Below are 19,226 nucleotides of genomic sequence, written 5' to 3' on the forward strand. Positions count from 1 at the left end.
ATTAACTGAATCTACAACTTCAAATATAGAGTCAAATTCTCTGAGAGGAATACAGACAGAGACAATCTACTTACTTTTCTACAAGTTAACATACACTGTATAAGATTTTAGAGTTAAAACATTTATGTAACACTGAGCATGTAGATGTAATATGTTTATCTGAGCACTGGTTAACCCAAGAACAAGTAAATATGTTTGTTCCCCAAGGGTATGTTGTGGGAGATATTATATGTAGAAAACAGAGAAAGAATGGTGGTGCTGGAATTTTTGTCAAAGAAGGAATAACGTTTTCTAGAATTGATGTATCTATGTACTCTTCAAAACTAGATAGGGAGTTTAGTTGTGTAAAATTAATGAATGAAAATATAGTAGTAGTTAGTATATATAGGTCGCCAGATGGTGATGTACATTTGTTTATTGAAAAATGTGAATTAATAATTAAAAAGATATTGAAGAACAGAACAAGAATTGCTATATGTGGTGATTTCAACATAGAAATGGTAAACACACAGAGGCCAGTTGCTAGGATATTTTTTAATATGCTAAGATCATTAGACCTCTACTGTACAAGTAACCATGTCACACGTAAGAATGCCTGCATAGTCAATATTGTTGTGAACTTCCATAGGGAAGATTTTACAGTCAGACTTGCAGGAGGTGGACTTGCAGATCATGAGCCACTACTCTTTAAACTCTGGAAGAGGCAGCCAGTTAAAACTGAAGACCCTAAAGTAGTAATGGTATGGGGACAAAAGGAAGGATACATACGTTTGTTGATAGATTAGGAAGTGCAGATTGGGACTTTATATATGTAACTGTCAAACTGGAAAAAGGGAAACTGAAATTACCTTTGATAAAGTCCTTAAAAATGCACATATTTATGGTATTCTTGCTCACCAAAAAAATTAGATATCGAAGTGAAATGAAAAAGTTTGAAATGGTTTACAGAAGACCAGCACAAATTGGAGGAAACGTGCATATGCTGTACCAGATGCATAAGTCATTAACCAAGGAGCAGACCAGAGCATGAACATTCATAGGTCATATCTGAAATGCAAAAAATACTTCAAAGCTAAACTTCTTCTGGCAAAATAGCAAGCAGTGGAAAACTGTATACAAACGGCTCCCAATAAATGCAAGGCAGCATAGCAAATAATAAAACAAGAGAATACACCAAAATGCACAGAAACAGCTCTGCTGGAACCTGAAGAATTAAATCAATACTTTTTAAACTCATTTAGAGAAATAACTAACAGTATTAAAGCAATAAATTCATCTGCAATGGACCTTGTTGAAGCACCACTGCCTGTTAACCTGGTATTTCAATGGAGATATGTCGCACCTGCTGATGTTATAAAAGCTGTATCCAAGTTTTCAGGTTCCAAAAGTATGGACTGTTATTGGTTATCAAATAACATAATTAAAAAGACAATACACTCAATCGCTAAACCATTACCTTTTATTTTTAATAAGTATGTAGATTTTGCATTTTTTCCAGATGCACTTAAGGTATCAAAAGTTGTCCCAGTTTTTAAAAAAGGGGGCAAACATCTTCCCCCAAGCTACAGAACAGTCTCCATTGTTCCAATATTCTCAAAGATATTTGAGGCACTGATACACACTCAGCTTCTTTGAAAAACACATTATCCTATGTAGCAATCAGATTGGTTTTCGCAAAGGGAAAAACACAACAGGGGTCATCTTGGAAATAATTGACCAAACTTTAACAGCTTTTGAAAACAATTACATGGTATCACTGGTATTATTTGATGTAAGCAAACCTTTTGATTGCAGTCCTGTTGACGTACTACTGGGAAAACTAGAGTTTTATGGGGTTAGAGGGAGCACTTAAGCTGTTATAAATTCTTATTTAAGGAACCGAAAACAATTCTTTTCAGTCAGAAACGTAAATTCTTGCGTAATGGAAATCAGCAAAGTTGTACCACAAGGGTCTATCCTTGTACCCTTCTTCTTCATTGTAGCTATTAATGATTTACCTAAAAACATAGCCCACTCTGTCGTATATTATGCTAACAATACAACACTACTTACCACACATCAGTCCGCCCCTGGTAGCTGAGTGGTCAGCGTGACAGACTGTCAATCTTAAGGGCCTGGGTTCGATTCCCGGCTCGGTCGGAGATTTTCTCCGCTCAGGGACTGGGTGTTGTGTTGTCCTAATCATCATCATTTCATCCCCATCGACGCGCAGGTCGCTGAAGTGGCGTCAAATCGAAAGACCTGTACCTGGCGAACAGTCTACCTGACAGGAGGCCCTAGCCACATCACATTTCATTTCATTTTTCACCACATATCAGAACATTTCATATCTGAATAAACTAACAAAAGAAACAATTGATAAGGCCCTGGTACTGGTTTGCAGCCAATAAGCTTCTGTGCAATCCTGATAAAACTCAACAACTGTTAATGGGAACATCAAATGAAGTAGGCAATAAGTCGGTAAAACTCTTAGGTATTTACATTGACTCTAAACTCTATTGGGAGGAACATGTCAATCATGTATGTGAAAAAATATCTCAGATGGCATATCTTATCTTGAAACTAAGGGAGCTAGTGAGCTTGGAGTCCCTTAGGGTGACATACTTTGGGCTTTTCCAGTCAAGTATTTCATATGGTCTGATTATATGGGGGCACTCCCCTCACATCATGAACATCTTGAAACTACAAAAAAAGTCTTACTCATAATATGTAAAAGAGGTCATAGAGAACACTTTCGTCCTCTTTTTTCAAGACTCAGAATACTCACAATTATAAATTTATACACCTATGTGTCTGTACTCTATACTAAAATTAATATTTCAGAATTTATTGCCAGAGGGGAAATACATGAACACAACACCAGATCTAAAGGTAATTTAGACATACTGTGCCACAGATTAGTGAGAACAGGATATTCCCACCAAGTAAAACCACTCAAAATGTTCAATAAACTGCCAATTCAAGGTTCAGTCGATGGATATAATTTTTTTTAATTAAGTATTACAACTGGTTGTCAGATTATGCATTATATGACATTAAAGAATTCTTTGAGATGCCTGAGGAGGATATTAGCATTTAAAAGTTATCTGTAGTTAAACATATTGTTGTGTACTCTGATTAATCGTATGTAATTACAAATTGTATACAATAAACAATACAGTAGTATATTATATTAGAATATAGTATAGATTATTGCAGCTTGAAATGTATTCTATAATGTACTGACACTTGTTTATTTTATTATTCTATATGTACAAGTACATCCTGTATGATGAAGCCAGTATCATTGTAAAATGATCTATGGTGAATAAAATTCTTGATTCTTGATCATCTGAGTGTTTAGGCGTTGAGATCCATAGCACTATAAACAATGGACGCTCAGGTTGACGCCATTTATCTTGATTTCAGAAAGGCATTTGACAACATCACATACTGACGTTTAGTGAAAAAAGTACGAGCTTACAGAGTACCAGAGCAGAACTGCGTCTGATTTCAAGACTTCCTTGCAGACAGAACTCAGACGTCGCTCTTAGCGGAACAAAATCGACGGATCTAAAGATAATTTCCAGGATACCTCTGGGAACTGTCATAGGGTCACTACTGATTACAATGTGTGTAAACGATCTAGTAGAAAGCATGGGATGCTATTTAAGGATGTTCGCATATGATACAGTTGTCTATAACAAAGTAGCAATACCATAAGACAGCATCGATTTGTGGAGGACTGATGAATGATGCCGGCTCTCCCAGTTGACCCTGAGCCTAAATAAATGTAACTTATTGTGGATACATAAGAAAAGAAAGCTACTGTTTTACAATTACACTATTGACGAGAAACTGCTGGGAACAGTATCAACCGTAAAATATCCAGAAGCAACTATTCAGATCGACCTTAAGTGGAGTGACCACTTAAACCAAATAGTAGGAAAAGTAGATGCCAGAGTGAGATTCATAGGAAGAATCTTAAGTAAATGTAACTAATCTACGAAAAAAGAGGCTTATAAGGCACTAGTTTGACCGTTCTGGAATATTATTCATCAATGATGTAGGACTGATAGAAGGGATAGAGAAGATCCTACGAGGAGCGGCGCATATCGTCACGGTATCGATTAGTCGGTGCGAGAGCATTACCGAGATGCTCACAAACTGCATCACCACACGTTACGAGAAAGGCATTGTGTATCACTGAGATGTTTACTACTGAAATTTCGAGAGAGCACTTTCCCGGAATGTCGAACAGCATATTACTCCCTCTCAGATATATGTTGCATAATGACAATGGCGAGAAAAATCGAGGAATTGGAGTCAGTAGAGAGGCTTGCCGACTGCCCTTTTTCCCATGCGTCATTCGCGATTGGAACAGGGTAGGTAGCATCATTTAGAGAAGGTGTTGCCAAGAATCCGGCTAGCAGACCGTGCCCTGGCACGAGTGTAATAGCGCTTAGCCTGGCCGGCACATTTTCGCCACGTCATGCAGTCTTGAGTGAGTAGAGGGGAAAACAGCAAATGTGCTGCGCATACGGCTTGGTTTTATATTTCGCATTTCCTAACAATATGGATCAAAAACAAAACAAATTTTCAGTCTTGTTTAATTATTTATAAATTTTATCTGGTACAAGCTGTCGGCATACGAACAGAACGCAGTCAATTTCTTGAGGGTACATTGCAGAGAATTTCAGCTTCATTATCGATGAAAAGTCTTTCACACGCATATTTTGGTCGAAATATTGTAGCACTTTTCCAACTTCGTTGTCGAGACACGAAAACTCTACCTGAGAAAAGATTGCGTAGACAGTGTTAACGTTAAAGCGATTTGCCTTGAAAATTTTAATTACTTTGCACATTAGTCAGTTGCGCCTTCAGAAGCACAGGGGTGCTTTCAACTGAAACAACAAATGTAAGATTGACTGTGTCGTCAAAACGTTTAGGGAACTGGCCTTACAATTCTTTCAAGGCCACAGTTGCTTGAAGGGATACAGCAACCAGCCATTTTCTTCAGGTGACTTTAATTTATCTACGTCTACTTTATGTAACCGTGCATAAGTTTTTTTGTAAAATCGGAACATCTCTTACAATAATTTTAGAAGCTGATAAAGCTAAACAGTAACTTTCAAAATAACCATACTTAGATTTGTAAAGAACTTCAACCACTCATGTCGCTTGTACCACAGTCTCTTGTACTCGTAACTTTGGCAGCGTTAGGAATTTATGGTCTTTGACTTTTCGTGTCAGTAGTGTACGATGGCTGATCCTTTGAGTTTGTTACGGCAGTATAATGTCAACAAAAAGGAAATTATACAAAGGGAAAATCAAATTATCTTCGGCGAATTTTCTTGGCCGAAAAATGTCAACACAAATTACCTGATGTGGGGGTGAGTGACATTAATCCATGAAAATCTAAAGAGCGTCTGTCGTGTGTTATTTTTTTTCCACACATTTGTTTATCGTGTATAGTTGTTGTCAGGTTAGCTTGTGTACTGTTCCATTGACTTGCTGGTCCTCTTTAGATGGCTGCACACAGACTTTTTGTATTTGTGGTGTCATGTCCAGAATTACTCCACTTTAATTCATACAAGGTAGATATCCATCGTATTCACACTCATGGCAAATTTGTAATGACTAGTTGTGTTTTCACTCTTAAGAATTGTACACCATTCTCTTCGTAGAAAATTACTTCACGCTTGATAAATCTAGTTCTTAGGGAACAGGATTAGTTAACCCTAGATGAAGGCAAAGCCGCGGACACAAACAATTGTTTGAGACAGTGAATGAAACTGACACAGAAAGATAAAAGTAGTTCAGTGCATCTCTTAATTCAAGAAATATGATGTCAGGTTTTTTTCTTCTTAATAACGTTGGAAGTTATTGCTAATTTACGTTAATCATATTCACTTAAAATATCCATAAATTGAATGTGGTGTATACCATTGCCCATGGTCATATGTTATGGTAATGAATATTTTTATTTTGTTGCTTGTGTTAACCGTGTAGATTGCAAGCAGAACAGAATTATTATTATTATTTTAAGTGTGACAGAAATGTCACCATGCATTTGTTTCAGTAACAAGAGATTGCAGTGTACATTTTTGTCTTTCAGGTCAGGTAAAGGAGACCATGCAAAGGAGTATTACACATTGGAATGTCTGCTCTTCCTTCTCAAGAATGTTGCTCTTTCACATCCTGTGTACGTTCGGAAGGCTGCGGTAAGCTCCCAGTTAACAACTGCGCTTTATAACAGTAATTTACGTTGCCAGTGTATCTCACAGTACAGATATTTTTCCACAATAAATGGTGTAGTGTGTTCAGTTAAGTCCTGTAATGTGATTTTGTTTTATATATCTTACATGCAAAATGTGTAAAACATCTATTCATATCAGAAATGCCAGATTAAAAATAAAAAGTGTGGTCAAAATCCATGTATTTGGAACACAACAACCATGTACTCTAATAGCGACCTCCAAAATAGCATATACACAAAAAAAGATTAGTTTAACTCTGAAGTGGGCAATGTGATTTTGATTAGAAGAAGCTGACATGATATCATCAAGGCTGCATATGGTGTGTTGTGTGGATGTCACAGTTTCAACAGTACTACATATTTTATGTAATTTGCTTTGAATCTTGTTCTTTTTCACAGTCTATTAAGAGCCTTCAGACTTCACAGTTTTTTGTTATTGTCATGGCAGAACTCCTGGTGATGGCATTCAGTGATTGTCTCTTGAAGTTTATTATATCTTGACTGTAGGCTGTGATTCGTGTCACAAGTTCTCGGGGCTGTGAGGAAGCTATTACCAGTTTTACCCTTTGGGTAGCTGGTTCAGTAACATATTCTAGGTTTGTTCAGACTTGTTGAGCTTCATACACTGTTTATAGGCATTTGTCTCTTGTCACATTATTGGTGAAGCAATTACAGCCAGATGGTAGATGTTATGTATGTGAATAGGTTTTAGACACCCATTGATGAGTCTGCACTTTTTGTTCAGTGAGATATTGCCTTGCTCAGTGTAAGCGGGGTTTTCTTATTTTTTACCACAATGGTGGGACATATTTGCCAGTGGAATAACAAACTGCCAGTACTGTTACATTAGTTATGGTTTAGTACCCAATTTGAAATTATAGTTTTCAGGGGATATTGTTTCTGACATTGACAAGCATTTTAATGTTAGGGCAGTACTGCGTAAGAGGCAGGGCTTTTTTCTTCAACATTGCTCTCCTTTATACCGGGAGCATTCTGCAGGTATGCTTGCAGCAAAGTTTAAATACCCAGACCTTTCTTTTTGGGGGGAGTGGGAGGGTGTTTTTCTTAAGTTGGTCATGGGCACATTGTTGGAGTTTAAGGTGGTAGTTTTTGTTTGACCTTCTCAGCTTCGCTGCTTGGATGGCCACAACTCAGTCATCATCATATATGTAGTTCAAGATTTCATTCAGCAGAGGTTTTTCATTGGTGTTAATACTAAAAATTGTAGAACCTGTACACTGTCCTGGAGTAGACTATTTTTCTGCACACAAATGCAAATCACACAAATAATGTGAAAAATATTTAATTGCAGAAGTAACATAAAACTAACAGGACAGCTAGGGAAATAGGAATTTTGGACGGGGACAAGCTAAATATACGACAACCTTAATAATGAAGATGTACCAAAATAAAACCTTAACACCAACAAACTGAAATGACAGCAACCCACAAAACCACAGTAAAAAAAGTCTCAAATGAAGTCCGCGGTGCCACAAACACAGATATAGCTCTGAAACTTGGTACTGAAAATGTCACTTGACGTATGTAGCTTAAACAAAATCCATGATGCTACAAAACTACATACAACTTGACAAATCTTGTATCTAACATGTCACCAGACCTAAAGGGGAACTGTGTGTAATTCTGACGTCAGGAAATGTTCCGTATCACTTCGGAGAAGAAGTTGATAGAACAAAGAGTGTGGGTTTCCTAATAAATAAGGATGTAAAAGACAAAGTATCAATAATAGAAGTATACACTCCTACAGCAAGCTGTTGGGCTGATCACGTAGAAGTATTTTATGAAGAATTAAAAAATACACATAACAAAGGACGGGACTGCCACTTTAAACTGGTAATTGGGGACTTAAATGCCAAGATTGGTGTCAAAAAACAGGGTGATGTCAGTAGGCTGCCTTGGAATCGATGAGAGGAATGAAAAGGGTGAAAGGCTAGTTCAATTTGCAGAAGAAAATAAATTATTCACCATGAACACCTTTTCTAAAAAAAACACTGTAATAGGAAATGGACATGCAGAAGCCCAAATCATGAGACCCACACTGAAATAATTTTCTCATCTCAAATCACATCATAATAATTAAAGATGTTTCTGTTTTAAATCAGTTTAATACTGGTAGTGACCATAGATTGGTAAGAGGGAAAATAAACATTAATAGTCAGCAAGAATGAAGAAAACTAATATCACAGAAAAAGAAAATATAGGTATGGATAAATTAAACGAAAGGAAAAAAGATTTTCAGTATACCCATTGAGTGAGATTAGAAGAGTCAACAGAAGAACATCTATCTGAAACAATAATGGAAACTGCAAAACAAATAGGTGGTGTGACAACAATTACTAAACAACCAGGAAAGTGGAAACCAAAGCCTTACTTGTAAAAGGACTAGAGATGAAAATCAATATTTCTTGTGACAAGATAGAATATTCAGAACTGTGTAAGTGTATAAGGAGGAATATGAAAGCCGACATACAAAAATACAATGAAAGCACCGTAAAATTAGCATTAGAGAATAAAAGGAGCTGCTAGAAAACTAACAAAAAGCTTATGATTGATAAAAATTAAATCATAGCAATTGACTGTAATAATGTGCGCATAACAGAAATGGAAGAAATTCAAAAGCATGTAAAGAATTTCTATAGCAAATTATATGAAAGAACACAAGAACCATTAGGAAAACTTTTCACAGATGATGATGATGGTGGTGGTGATGTCCCCAAAATCCTCCCCGAAGAAATAAGGAAAGCTATAAACGAGATGCAGAATAGCAAAGCATGGGATCATGATGATCTGGCAATTGACATACTCAAGCTTACAGGGGAGGAAGCAGAGAAACATCTGGCTAAAGTCTTTACTTCTTGTCTACAGAATGGCAGCATCCCAACCTGCTGGAATGAAGCAATATAATCTTACTACATAACAAGGGAAGTATACACGTTCTGAAGAACTACCACCCCATTAGATTACTTTCTGTTATGTATAAAGTGTTCTCTAGAGTCCTGATAAATCACATTGAACTGGTAATGGAGGCTGCACAGCCCAGAGAACAAGCTGGATTCCACAGTGGTTTCGCTTCAATTGATCATATGAACACACTGCATGAGGTAATTAGTCGAGCAAATGAGAATGACGTGTTACTGTGCATAGCCTTCATTGACTTCGAAAAAGCCTTTGAGTCTGTCAGCCACACTGCAGTCATACAAGCACTTGCCAAGCAAGGACTGGAAATAAAAATATATAAACATATTGCACAACATTTATGACACGTTTGTAGCATCTATCAACAAAGGAAAAAAACAAGTGCGGATTTTCCATTGGAAAAGGAGTTATTTATAGCAGTTCTCAAGATGGCTGTGTCCAAAATTATTTTGAACAACAGTGGAATAATGATAAATGGTAAAAGGCTCACCAACCTGAGATTTGCTGACCATATAGTGGTCCTAGCTAACAGTAAGATGGAAGTGCAGTCCTCTATAAAAGACTTAATAGATCACTGTCAGGAAGTTGGACTTACAAGAAATCACTCTAAAACTAAGGTTATGCATAATAAGTGGATAGCTTACAGGACAAGTAACACTGAATGGCAACATCCTAAACAATATTACAGAATACACTTATTTGGGGCAATTAATTGACAGAAAAGAGGATTTGAATCCTGAAATTTTTCGGCGAATTAAACCGGGTTGGAGGGCGTACGGAAGGAATGCAACTGTTTTCAAATTTAACATGCCAGTCTACTTAAAGAAGACAGTTTTTGATCAGTGTGTCCTACTGGTTTCAACGTACAGGTGTGAAACTTGGACTTTAAATGGATTTTTCAAAAGGAAACTTAGAACTGCTCAGAGAGCTATGGAAAGTTCAATGCTAGGTCTCACTAAAAAAGATCGACAGAAAAGTGAAAACATACAAACAATAACAGAAGTGGAATATATTATAGAATGGGTTAAGATTCTAAAATGGCAGTGGGCATGACAAATTGCATGAATGAAGGATGGAAGATGGACAAAATCAGTTTTAGAGTGGAGTCCCAGAGAAAAATGAAGACCACCAGGGAGACTACCTGATCACTAGGATAAGGAACTCAGGAAAGTTGTGGGCTTCAACTGGCAGAAGACAGCAGCGGACAGAGATGCATGGAAACACCTCTTAAAAATGTATTTAATAACTTAGAGGCTACACCTTGTATAGATTGAACTAGCTGAACAATAAATAAATGTAGCTAAAACAAATTCCACTCTTCCACAAAACCAGAACTGTCCTATACAACTAATGTTGAAAACCTGGCCTTACCTATGCGTATATAGTAAACTCCGTGATACCTACCTATCACAATCCAGGAATTTTTTTTTTTTTGTCGTCAGTCTACTGACTGGTTTGATGCGGCCCGCCACGAATTCCTTTCCTGTGCTATCCTCTTCATCTCAGAGTAGCACTTGCAACCTACGTCCTCAATTATTTGCTTGACGTATTCCAATCTCTGTCTTCCTCTACAGTTTTTGCCCTCTACAGTTCCCTCTAGTACCATGGAAGCCATTCCCTCATGTCTTAGCAGATGTCCTATCATCCTGTCCCTTCTCCTTATCAGTGTTTTCCACATATTCCTTTCCTCTCCGATTCTGCGTAGAACCTCCTCATTCCTTAGCTTATCAGTCCACCTAATTTTCAACATTCGTCTATAGCACCACATCTCAAATGCTTCGATTCTCTTCTGTTCCGGTTTTCCCACAGTCCATGTTTCACTACCATACAATGCTGTACTCCAGATGTATATTCTCAGAAATTTCTTCCTCAAATTAAGGCCGGTATTTGATATTAGTAGACTTCTCTTGGCCAGAAATGCCTTTTTTGCCATAGCGAGTCTGCTTTTGATGTCTTCCTTGCTCCGTCCGTCATTGGTTATTTTACTGCCTAGGTAGCAGAATTCCTTAACTTCATTGACTTCGTGACCATCAATCCTGATGTGAAGTTTCTCGCTGTTCTCATTCCTACTACTTCTCATTACCTTCGTCTTTCTCCGATTTACTCTCAAACCATATAGCATAATTACCAACAACTAAAACACAACCTGAAAATTCATAAAACATTCCAGTAACATAATTTTTTATATACAGTAAACACTCATTTTTGCACACATACATACCATCACACTACAATTAAAAATTAAAACATGAAAAAGATACTTACCAACCACAGTCAGTCGACACACAAATCTAACAATCTAATTATAGCAAAAATGGAAAATACAGAAGTGCCCGATCCCGCCCGTCTGCTTTGACCCATGACGTCACAAATCTGGCAGAAACAACCATAAACCATGATTCCAATATGGTGCATATAAAGTCGGTACATACACATTATGAGGACAAAACCCCATCGAAAAACAAACACACCCACACTTTCCACAAAAAGCCTAATGACGCTAACGGGACAAGTGTGAGAAATGGGGTGTTTTTGGGTGGGGGCAAACTAAATATAAACAAATTTAGACACCCCATCCTCATACAAAACCACACAAAACGACGAAAAAACCGACATCACAAAACTCTTCAAATACCACTAAACACAATATCATCTGGAATCGGACACTTCCCTTTACCTATATAGCTCAACAGCAGCTCCCGATCCCATAAATTAGGATCAAACACTTCCCTTGGTCTATATAGCTCAAAAACATCTCCCGAAACCAATATCAACATACACAGCCACACATTGGGATCGAACACTTCCCTTGACCTGTACACTGTTAATTTTATTCGTCATATCCATTCCTGAACAAAAACAACAACCGATTAATTTTACTAAAATTACCACACAATGTACAGCGAACAACACTAAATTAACCTTCACACAAAATCATTAACTTACTGAAAGGAATTCCACTACAAACACAGCCGACACTCGAACAGTTCTGGATAATGAGCAAAAGCAAACTGAGCCCATTACACCACACAGATGAAAACCCTGAACATACCACCAGAGAGCACAACAAACCACAACACGACGACATCTACAAACACGCCAAACTCACAAACCAATCGCTGCACCGTCATGACGTCACACACGACAACACCCTTACGTCACGGGTCAAAGCCGACGCTTGGGATCGGACGCTTCTGTTGACCCCAAAAATGTTATCAACGCAATCCCATGAAGGGCCAGCTTAGACTTCTGAAAACAGCAACCACTCCCGATAAAAGACTAAACATTTGCCTACCTCTGATGGCGTCACTTATACTGGCCTGAGATGCTTTTGACAATCTCATGCTTTGCCTACAAATATAACACGTCACATACTCAGCAATTATACTGAATAACTGTAGGAATTAAGCCGTTGTCAATATGTTGTCCCTCATTGCAGAAGCAGGGGCTTACTCGTAACCTTCATTCTCATAAACTCCATTGGTATACCTATAACTAACAAAAATTGAAACATAAATTTAAATCTCCAACTATGAACCCCACACCACACTAATAATTCCAAATCATAAAATTAATCTATTATTCATAACTGCCAACATCAAAATAACTCGCAAAAATACTGCCACAGATTCTTCTAAGATTAGTCTCACAAACAGCACTCTGGAACTCCAATGAATCTCCAACATCATTCAGAAGCAATTTAGAAACATAAATATCCCATACTACACTGCACAATCACTTACTCCAAGGCACCCTCTCCAGCGACAATCCGTTTCAGATATAGCTCACAACCAAGATGTTACACAACAACACATTTATGTTACGTGTCATACCGGAAGTGTGGTATTCAAATTTCAATTGACCCTACTGCAACGTAACCTTGATTATTGGCTACGCCACTGATTAACCAGTTAGCACAGTGTAGATTCTGTCTTTGAGAAAATATTAATAATATATCCACACAGACAAAAGTGCTGTGTATTTCAATAAATGTAGCGACTGTAAGAGGTGATCAAAGCAGGAAATGAATCAAGATCACCGACATAACACAACTAACTCATATAATTTTGTATTTCAAGCAAAATCCTTAATAACATTTCAACATAAAAGTTGTAAATGTGAGACATACGATTCTCTGTACTTCTTCCAGATTTGGTTTTGTGTATTTATGGTTATAAATATTGTCTTTGGGTGTAGAGTTATATCCTGTTGTTTCAGTGTCTTAAATGTCTGGCTGTAATGTGTCTTTTGGAAAGTATATACTCTTATTATATCTATTGTTAACACGTCCCGGTCACTATCTTTTGAATATAGGAAACAATAAGCAAAAGAGTAAAAAGAAAAACTGGATAAACCTCGAAAATATCGCTGCAGCTTGTAAATGTCTTACGCGTTACTATAATTTGGTTTTGATGACCAGTTTTTTAAGTGACAAATGCAACACTGTACAAGTTGTGATCTTTTCACATTTATTGATATCTGTGAAAAGTTGATGATCAGCTTGCAATAAATGCTTTTAACATTTATTATATCACAGGTTAGCACTTATATCCAAATGTTTTGCACAAGCACTTACATCCAAATGTTTCGGACAGGATGATGACACTTTTCTAATACCCTTTCGCAGTCCAGTTTTGTCTGTTAAGCTACATGACGTTAACTTTAGATACATATTCACTTCATTTAGTCACTGTTCAATTAACATTATTTGGTCACAAAATATATATGACACCTCTGTGTCTTGCTCATATAGTTACGGATTTTATTTCAGTGCACTCAATGTTGCATGGGAGTGTCTTCTCTATGATTTTTCCTCCATGCCAGATAGCATTTTGCACACATAGGGGCCTAATAATTCACATCTTCAATGATTTGAATATGGCACTATAACTTTGCTGTAACTAGTAATCAGGATATGTAGCAACTGCAATCTCAGCAATGAAACTTCTATTTTAGAAGTTTTTTTTTTATTTTCACTGATATGGACATTCCTCTCGTTTGGCAGTCAGGTAATTACAAAAAGTCCATTAATGAAATTTACTTTCTTGTCACACAGCACAGTGTGGACAATTGCATTTCCTTCCAGGGAGCTATCTTGTTTTTATTCAAAATATTACTTCTCTGTAGCAGTCCAATGTAAACTAAAAATAAAATACTCGCGGATTACAATCTTAGTTTTCTGCACCTATGTATAATTTGCAGCCATAAATTGACTTCTAAATTATTGGTTAGCCATGATGTAGTCCAATAGATATCCACCCAGTATCTCATGGTATTATCTAAGTGTACATTCGTGTCATGCGATTTTGGAAAGTGTTCGCTACAACCAATTGAAACCTGTGGTAGAACTCTAAGCTACCCTGCCCTATCATCCCTTGTCTTTAGTTCATATTCTCTAGCAACCCCGCATCTTTAGTCGTGTTGCAATCACCTATGACTAACAATTTTTATCCTTCTTCATATTAGCTAGTTGAACATTCCATGGGTCATTTTGCACAGTCAGTTGTAATGATGTGGAACAAGTCATTTTACATTCACATTACAAATTAAAGTTTTACTTTGCTTTTTGTCAGACATATATATCACTGATAAGCGATCAAAAATTTTTGCTGCAGTGTTGTGCTCTCCATTTTGTTCTGAAGGTAACTTTAGTGTGGAGTGATGGATGTCATTTTTCCTTCTGGTATTATAATTATGTACATCATTGTTCTTTAGAACTGTAGTGGATTATTTACAATGGTCTTCATGAAGAAAGATTGTATGCCAGACTCCTTAAACAGATGTCTATAAGATGACTGTGGAGGGGCACCACATGTTATTCTTATGATTGAATGAAAATATGTAAAATATGTCTACTTACTGATTTTTCTCTCCACAATGTGTGTAAGTGCAAATGTGGCTGAACAAAGTTGTTTCCAGAGTTTCAAAATGTGCTTTTTCCAGATTAATTTTCCATTGGTATGGACACACCTGATTTTTGAAGTTTCCGACTTATTTATTATTTCCTCACCATATGTAACACATATCATTTGTGTAGTGTCTCTAGACGTACAGGACTGAATATGTTGCGTCTTTTCAAAATTGAGTGTGAGACCATTCACGGAAAACCAGTCAGTGATACTTTTAAGAACTTTGATTACCATTTCTTCTGTTTCTTTATGTATTGCTTGGATTGATTACAATAATGTCACCTGCAGAAAGAACTAATTCTGCTTTTGTTCATTGGATCAAAAATCATTTGCATGTATGAAGAACAATAGTGGACCTAAGATGAAGCCTTGGGGAGCCCCATACATCATTTGGTCCCAGACTACTTTGGTTTAATAACTAAGTACAACTTTCTTTTGGTTAGATATGACATTATCCATTGGTTAGCTATACTGTCAATCCCATAAAACTTCAGTTTACGCAAGAGAATACTGTGATTCACACAGTCAAATGCCTAAGATAGGTCACAGAAAATAACAACCAGCATTTTTTTTATTATTTGATGCTTGTAAAATCTGGTGAGTGAACATATAAATGGCATTCTCAGTAGAGCAATTCTTCTGGAACCCAAACTGCTGGGGATATTATTTTTGCCAAGTTGAGATAATATTCTAGAATACTTCACCTTCTCAAAAGTTTTGGAAAATGACAACTGCATTGAAACAGGTTGTCAGTTATTGACTTGGTAGTTATTGGCGTCTCTCTTATGACCTTTCTTAAAGAGTGGTTTAACAATGACATATTTCAGTCTCTCTGGAAACATACCTTTACATATTTTGTCAATACCTCTATTTCTTCACACATTGTGTCTATTTTCTCATTACCGGTGTATGATGATGCATGTAAACCTGTACAGTGATACTTGATGTTGACTTTATTTCACTCTCCAAAAGAATAGTTCAGTCACTGCATTTCTTGTGATAAATTACCATGTTACCTACCTTTCTATTCATAAAAATGCCAACACCTACTGTACCATTTATTGATGCTGATGTCACCACATAACCCCTGTCCTCACTTCAGTAATCCCTATTATATCAAACCTTATCCATCTAATCTCAATTTTCTGACTGTCTGGTTTCCCAACAACATTTAGATTTCTAAAATTTCTCACTGTGGTTCATAGAATGCTATCCTTTTTCGTCATCCTCCTGAGCAGTCCAAACCCCAGACATCTGAGCATGGACTATGTTTACCTCCATAATATTTTTGGAGGAAAAGGTTGTCATGAGATTATTGTAGGAGAATGCATGCCGCATGTGTACACTTCGTGTGTTTTTATCCAGTTGTTTCCATTGCCTTCTAACACGCATGCTATTGATCATTGGTAATTCTTTCATATTTAGGCACAGTTTCCCACTCCCAGGTGGCCAGATGGTGTACTGAATCTCCGTTTGTTCCTCCAGTCTCTTGTGACCAGATGTTTGACAGAATAAGGTTGACATCTTATATAAAAAGTACAGAGTTACAATAGCTGGTGGTCTTCATTTGAAACATGAATTTTGTCAGTTCTTTTGAGTTTGTTGTTTGGAATGTTTGTATACTGTAATGCATTAATTATGACAGTTTCAGAGAAAGGTAATAGTTTCGTAGAGTTATCATTTCAAGAAGAGTTCTGTAAAAGTATCTTATGTTTTTCAGAATTGCAGTTGTGCTTAAGATTTTGTTGTGATATTTTACAGGCAGAGAATATTCCCGTTGTCCGAAGACCCGATCGAAAGGATCTCTTGGCATATCTCAATGGTGAAACAGCATCTTCAGCAAATATCGACAAATCGGCACCTCTCGAGATACCAACCCAAGTGAAACGTACCGCTGATGACTCCGCTGAAAATTCTGCCAAAAAGCCACGTTTTGAGGAAACGCAAGTGCAAAAGGTCAAGGAGCAACTAGCAGCACGCCTTGATGCACCAAAAGAGGCTTCTGTCACTGTCGATAATATCAAGTGAGTGTGCCAAACCGGATGTAGTTTGCCCTGAAAAGCTTTCATAGGATATAAAATATTTGCAAGTACTTAATTCATAGACCTATTCTAATGTAATTAAATCTAAAAAAGAATTTAAATTAGCAGATTGCATTTTACTGAATGTACTTAATGTCAGATTTTCTTGTAAGAATAATTCAATTTGGTGGTAATCTTTTACTATATGGACACAATTTTAGTGCTTCATAATGCTGCCTTTGCACCTCTCCATTATGTTGTACTCAGCTGAAATTATTGCAGTCACAATAGTGAGAGTCTGTATAGTCATTGTTGCATCAAAATTCTCTTTCCTCCTGGCATACTTTCTATTGCCTTAATCCAACAGTTTGTTAGTGTATGTATGATTTTGACTCTCAGCCCCAAATTTTATCTGCCTTCGGCAGAATGAAAAAGAAATTTGCGAGTTTATTGGACATAGTAAATGAGCTGTAAATGAAAAAAGTAAATTTTCGCCTTTTGTGGAACTGATATGTGTGTTACAATTAGGTCCCTAGTTACAGTATAGAAGAGGGAGTGAACAACAGACAGTCATGCATAAACAGATAAGTAGCTGAGCTATATGATGAAAGCCTTCAAATAGCTGACAGATGAATATGAACTGTGAGTGAACACGACAGGAGTTGAAAAGGATCGTGTCTCTTAGTATATAAATGTAGCAGGAAGCAGTTATTTAAAAGGGAATAAAAATTTAGAATTTCATGGTGGTAATTTATTACTCTTTTTATTTGGACGTATAATATCCATGGTTTCCACAAGTTCTGAAAATCGGGGAATTTCAAACATGTCAAGAAATTTGAAAAAAGCACTGGAATAATGTTGTTTTTCTCTCTGTAGATGAAATGCTTTGTTTACTGAGGTGTCATGCATTGCCACTGGCTGGGCACAGCTGAGTATGTGCACTGCTTCCCCGTCCTACCACTCCCTTCAGCTAGCAGTCAGTGCTGCTACCACTTCCTGCCACTAGTATAGCAACTGCCGATGAGAGTCAGGGAGGCAAGAGGAGTGGTTTGTTTGGATCTGATTCTCAGAGACTGTAGACACTGCAGCCGGAGACGGCAGTCGCGCGCGCACGCGTGTGTGTGTGTGTGTGTGTGGCAGGCTATGGCCGAAAATATGATTTTGAGAATGTGATTGTCTTTTCTGTGTGCCTGTCTCTAACTCGGTAGTAATCTTTACAGTGAGTTGCTACCTATCCTGATTAGCATTGATTCTCAGAGTATTTGCATATGTTATCTGTTGCATGGATTGATTAACGCAGTCTCATTTCGTCGAATGGTGTCTGTGACACATAGCAGGCCACACGAGTGGACTTCCATGAATGTCCAAAACCACAGACCATTTCTGCGGGTATGTCTAATGGGTCGGCCCTGCCGATCTGAAGCCTATCATTTCCTACTAATGTGCAAGCCCTGACCGTTGGATCTAGTCTCGGTGATCTGTCCACAGGCCAGGTCTGTCTGTGTGTGGCATAATCAGCAGATTTTTGTGGTTTATCCAAGGACCCAGGACAGCAGTTTTCCTCTGCAGGCTAGAGGCCAAGGGCAATGATTTTCAGCAATTGTGACTGTCTCACCCCAAGTACACTGTACAATGCAACATTTTATTTATTCTAGTACATTTTGGCACTCAGAATGTAATTTATATATTATGGATGATAAGAAGAACAAAATTGTGGCAGTCATTGGCAGTTTGTACATTGTGTACTCATATATATCTTGAAACAAAAATCACACAATACTTTTAGTAGAATAATAGAAATGACATAACACAGTGGGTAATAACCGACAATAACAAACATAGTAGAAAACATTTTATCGGCGGTCAGCTATAGTGTTGGTTTACACAACTCTTCCTTGCATTATACACTTCTTTCAAGAGGCCTGTTTTTTTCTGAGATTATTTCTGAAATCAGTGAAGGTGTTTTAAATCTGTCTTGGTGCTTCAAGGAAAAGTGTATTTTTGTCACCAAATGTACTTCATTTTATTGAAATAAAATAACAACAGTGGCCTGAATGAAACACACATACCACTGGATTTGCATTTCTCCATCTAATCATTTCATTACAGAAGATGTTGATG

The 19,226-nt window shown here is 37.2% G+C and overlaps 1 protein-coding gene across 1 annotated transcript in view; it reads left to right on the forward strand.

Moving 5' to 3' along the window:
* The first annotated feature begins 5,205 nt into the window (after positions 1-5,205).
* Positions 5,206-19,226, forward strand: part of LOC126354862 (parafibromin) — a 60,024-nt gene continuing 46,003 nt past the window's right edge. The window contains exons 1-3 of the mRNA XM_050004851.1: positions 5,206-5,372; positions 6,098-6,203; positions 16,846-17,108. Of these exons, the coding sequence (XP_049860808.1) occupies positions 5,242-5,372; positions 6,098-6,203; positions 16,846-17,108 (500 nt within the window). The 5' untranslated portion in view covers positions 5,206-5,241. The remainder of the gene's footprint in view (positions 5,373-6,097; positions 6,204-16,845; positions 17,109-19,226) is intronic.

The sequence above is a fragment of the Schistocerca gregaria genome, chromosome 3 (assembly GCF_023897955.1).
Source record: "Schistocerca gregaria isolate iqSchGreg1 chromosome 3, iqSchGreg1.2, whole genome shotgun sequence".
NCBI classification, from domain to species: Eukaryota; Metazoa; Arthropoda; class Insecta; order Orthoptera; family Acrididae; genus Schistocerca; species Schistocerca gregaria.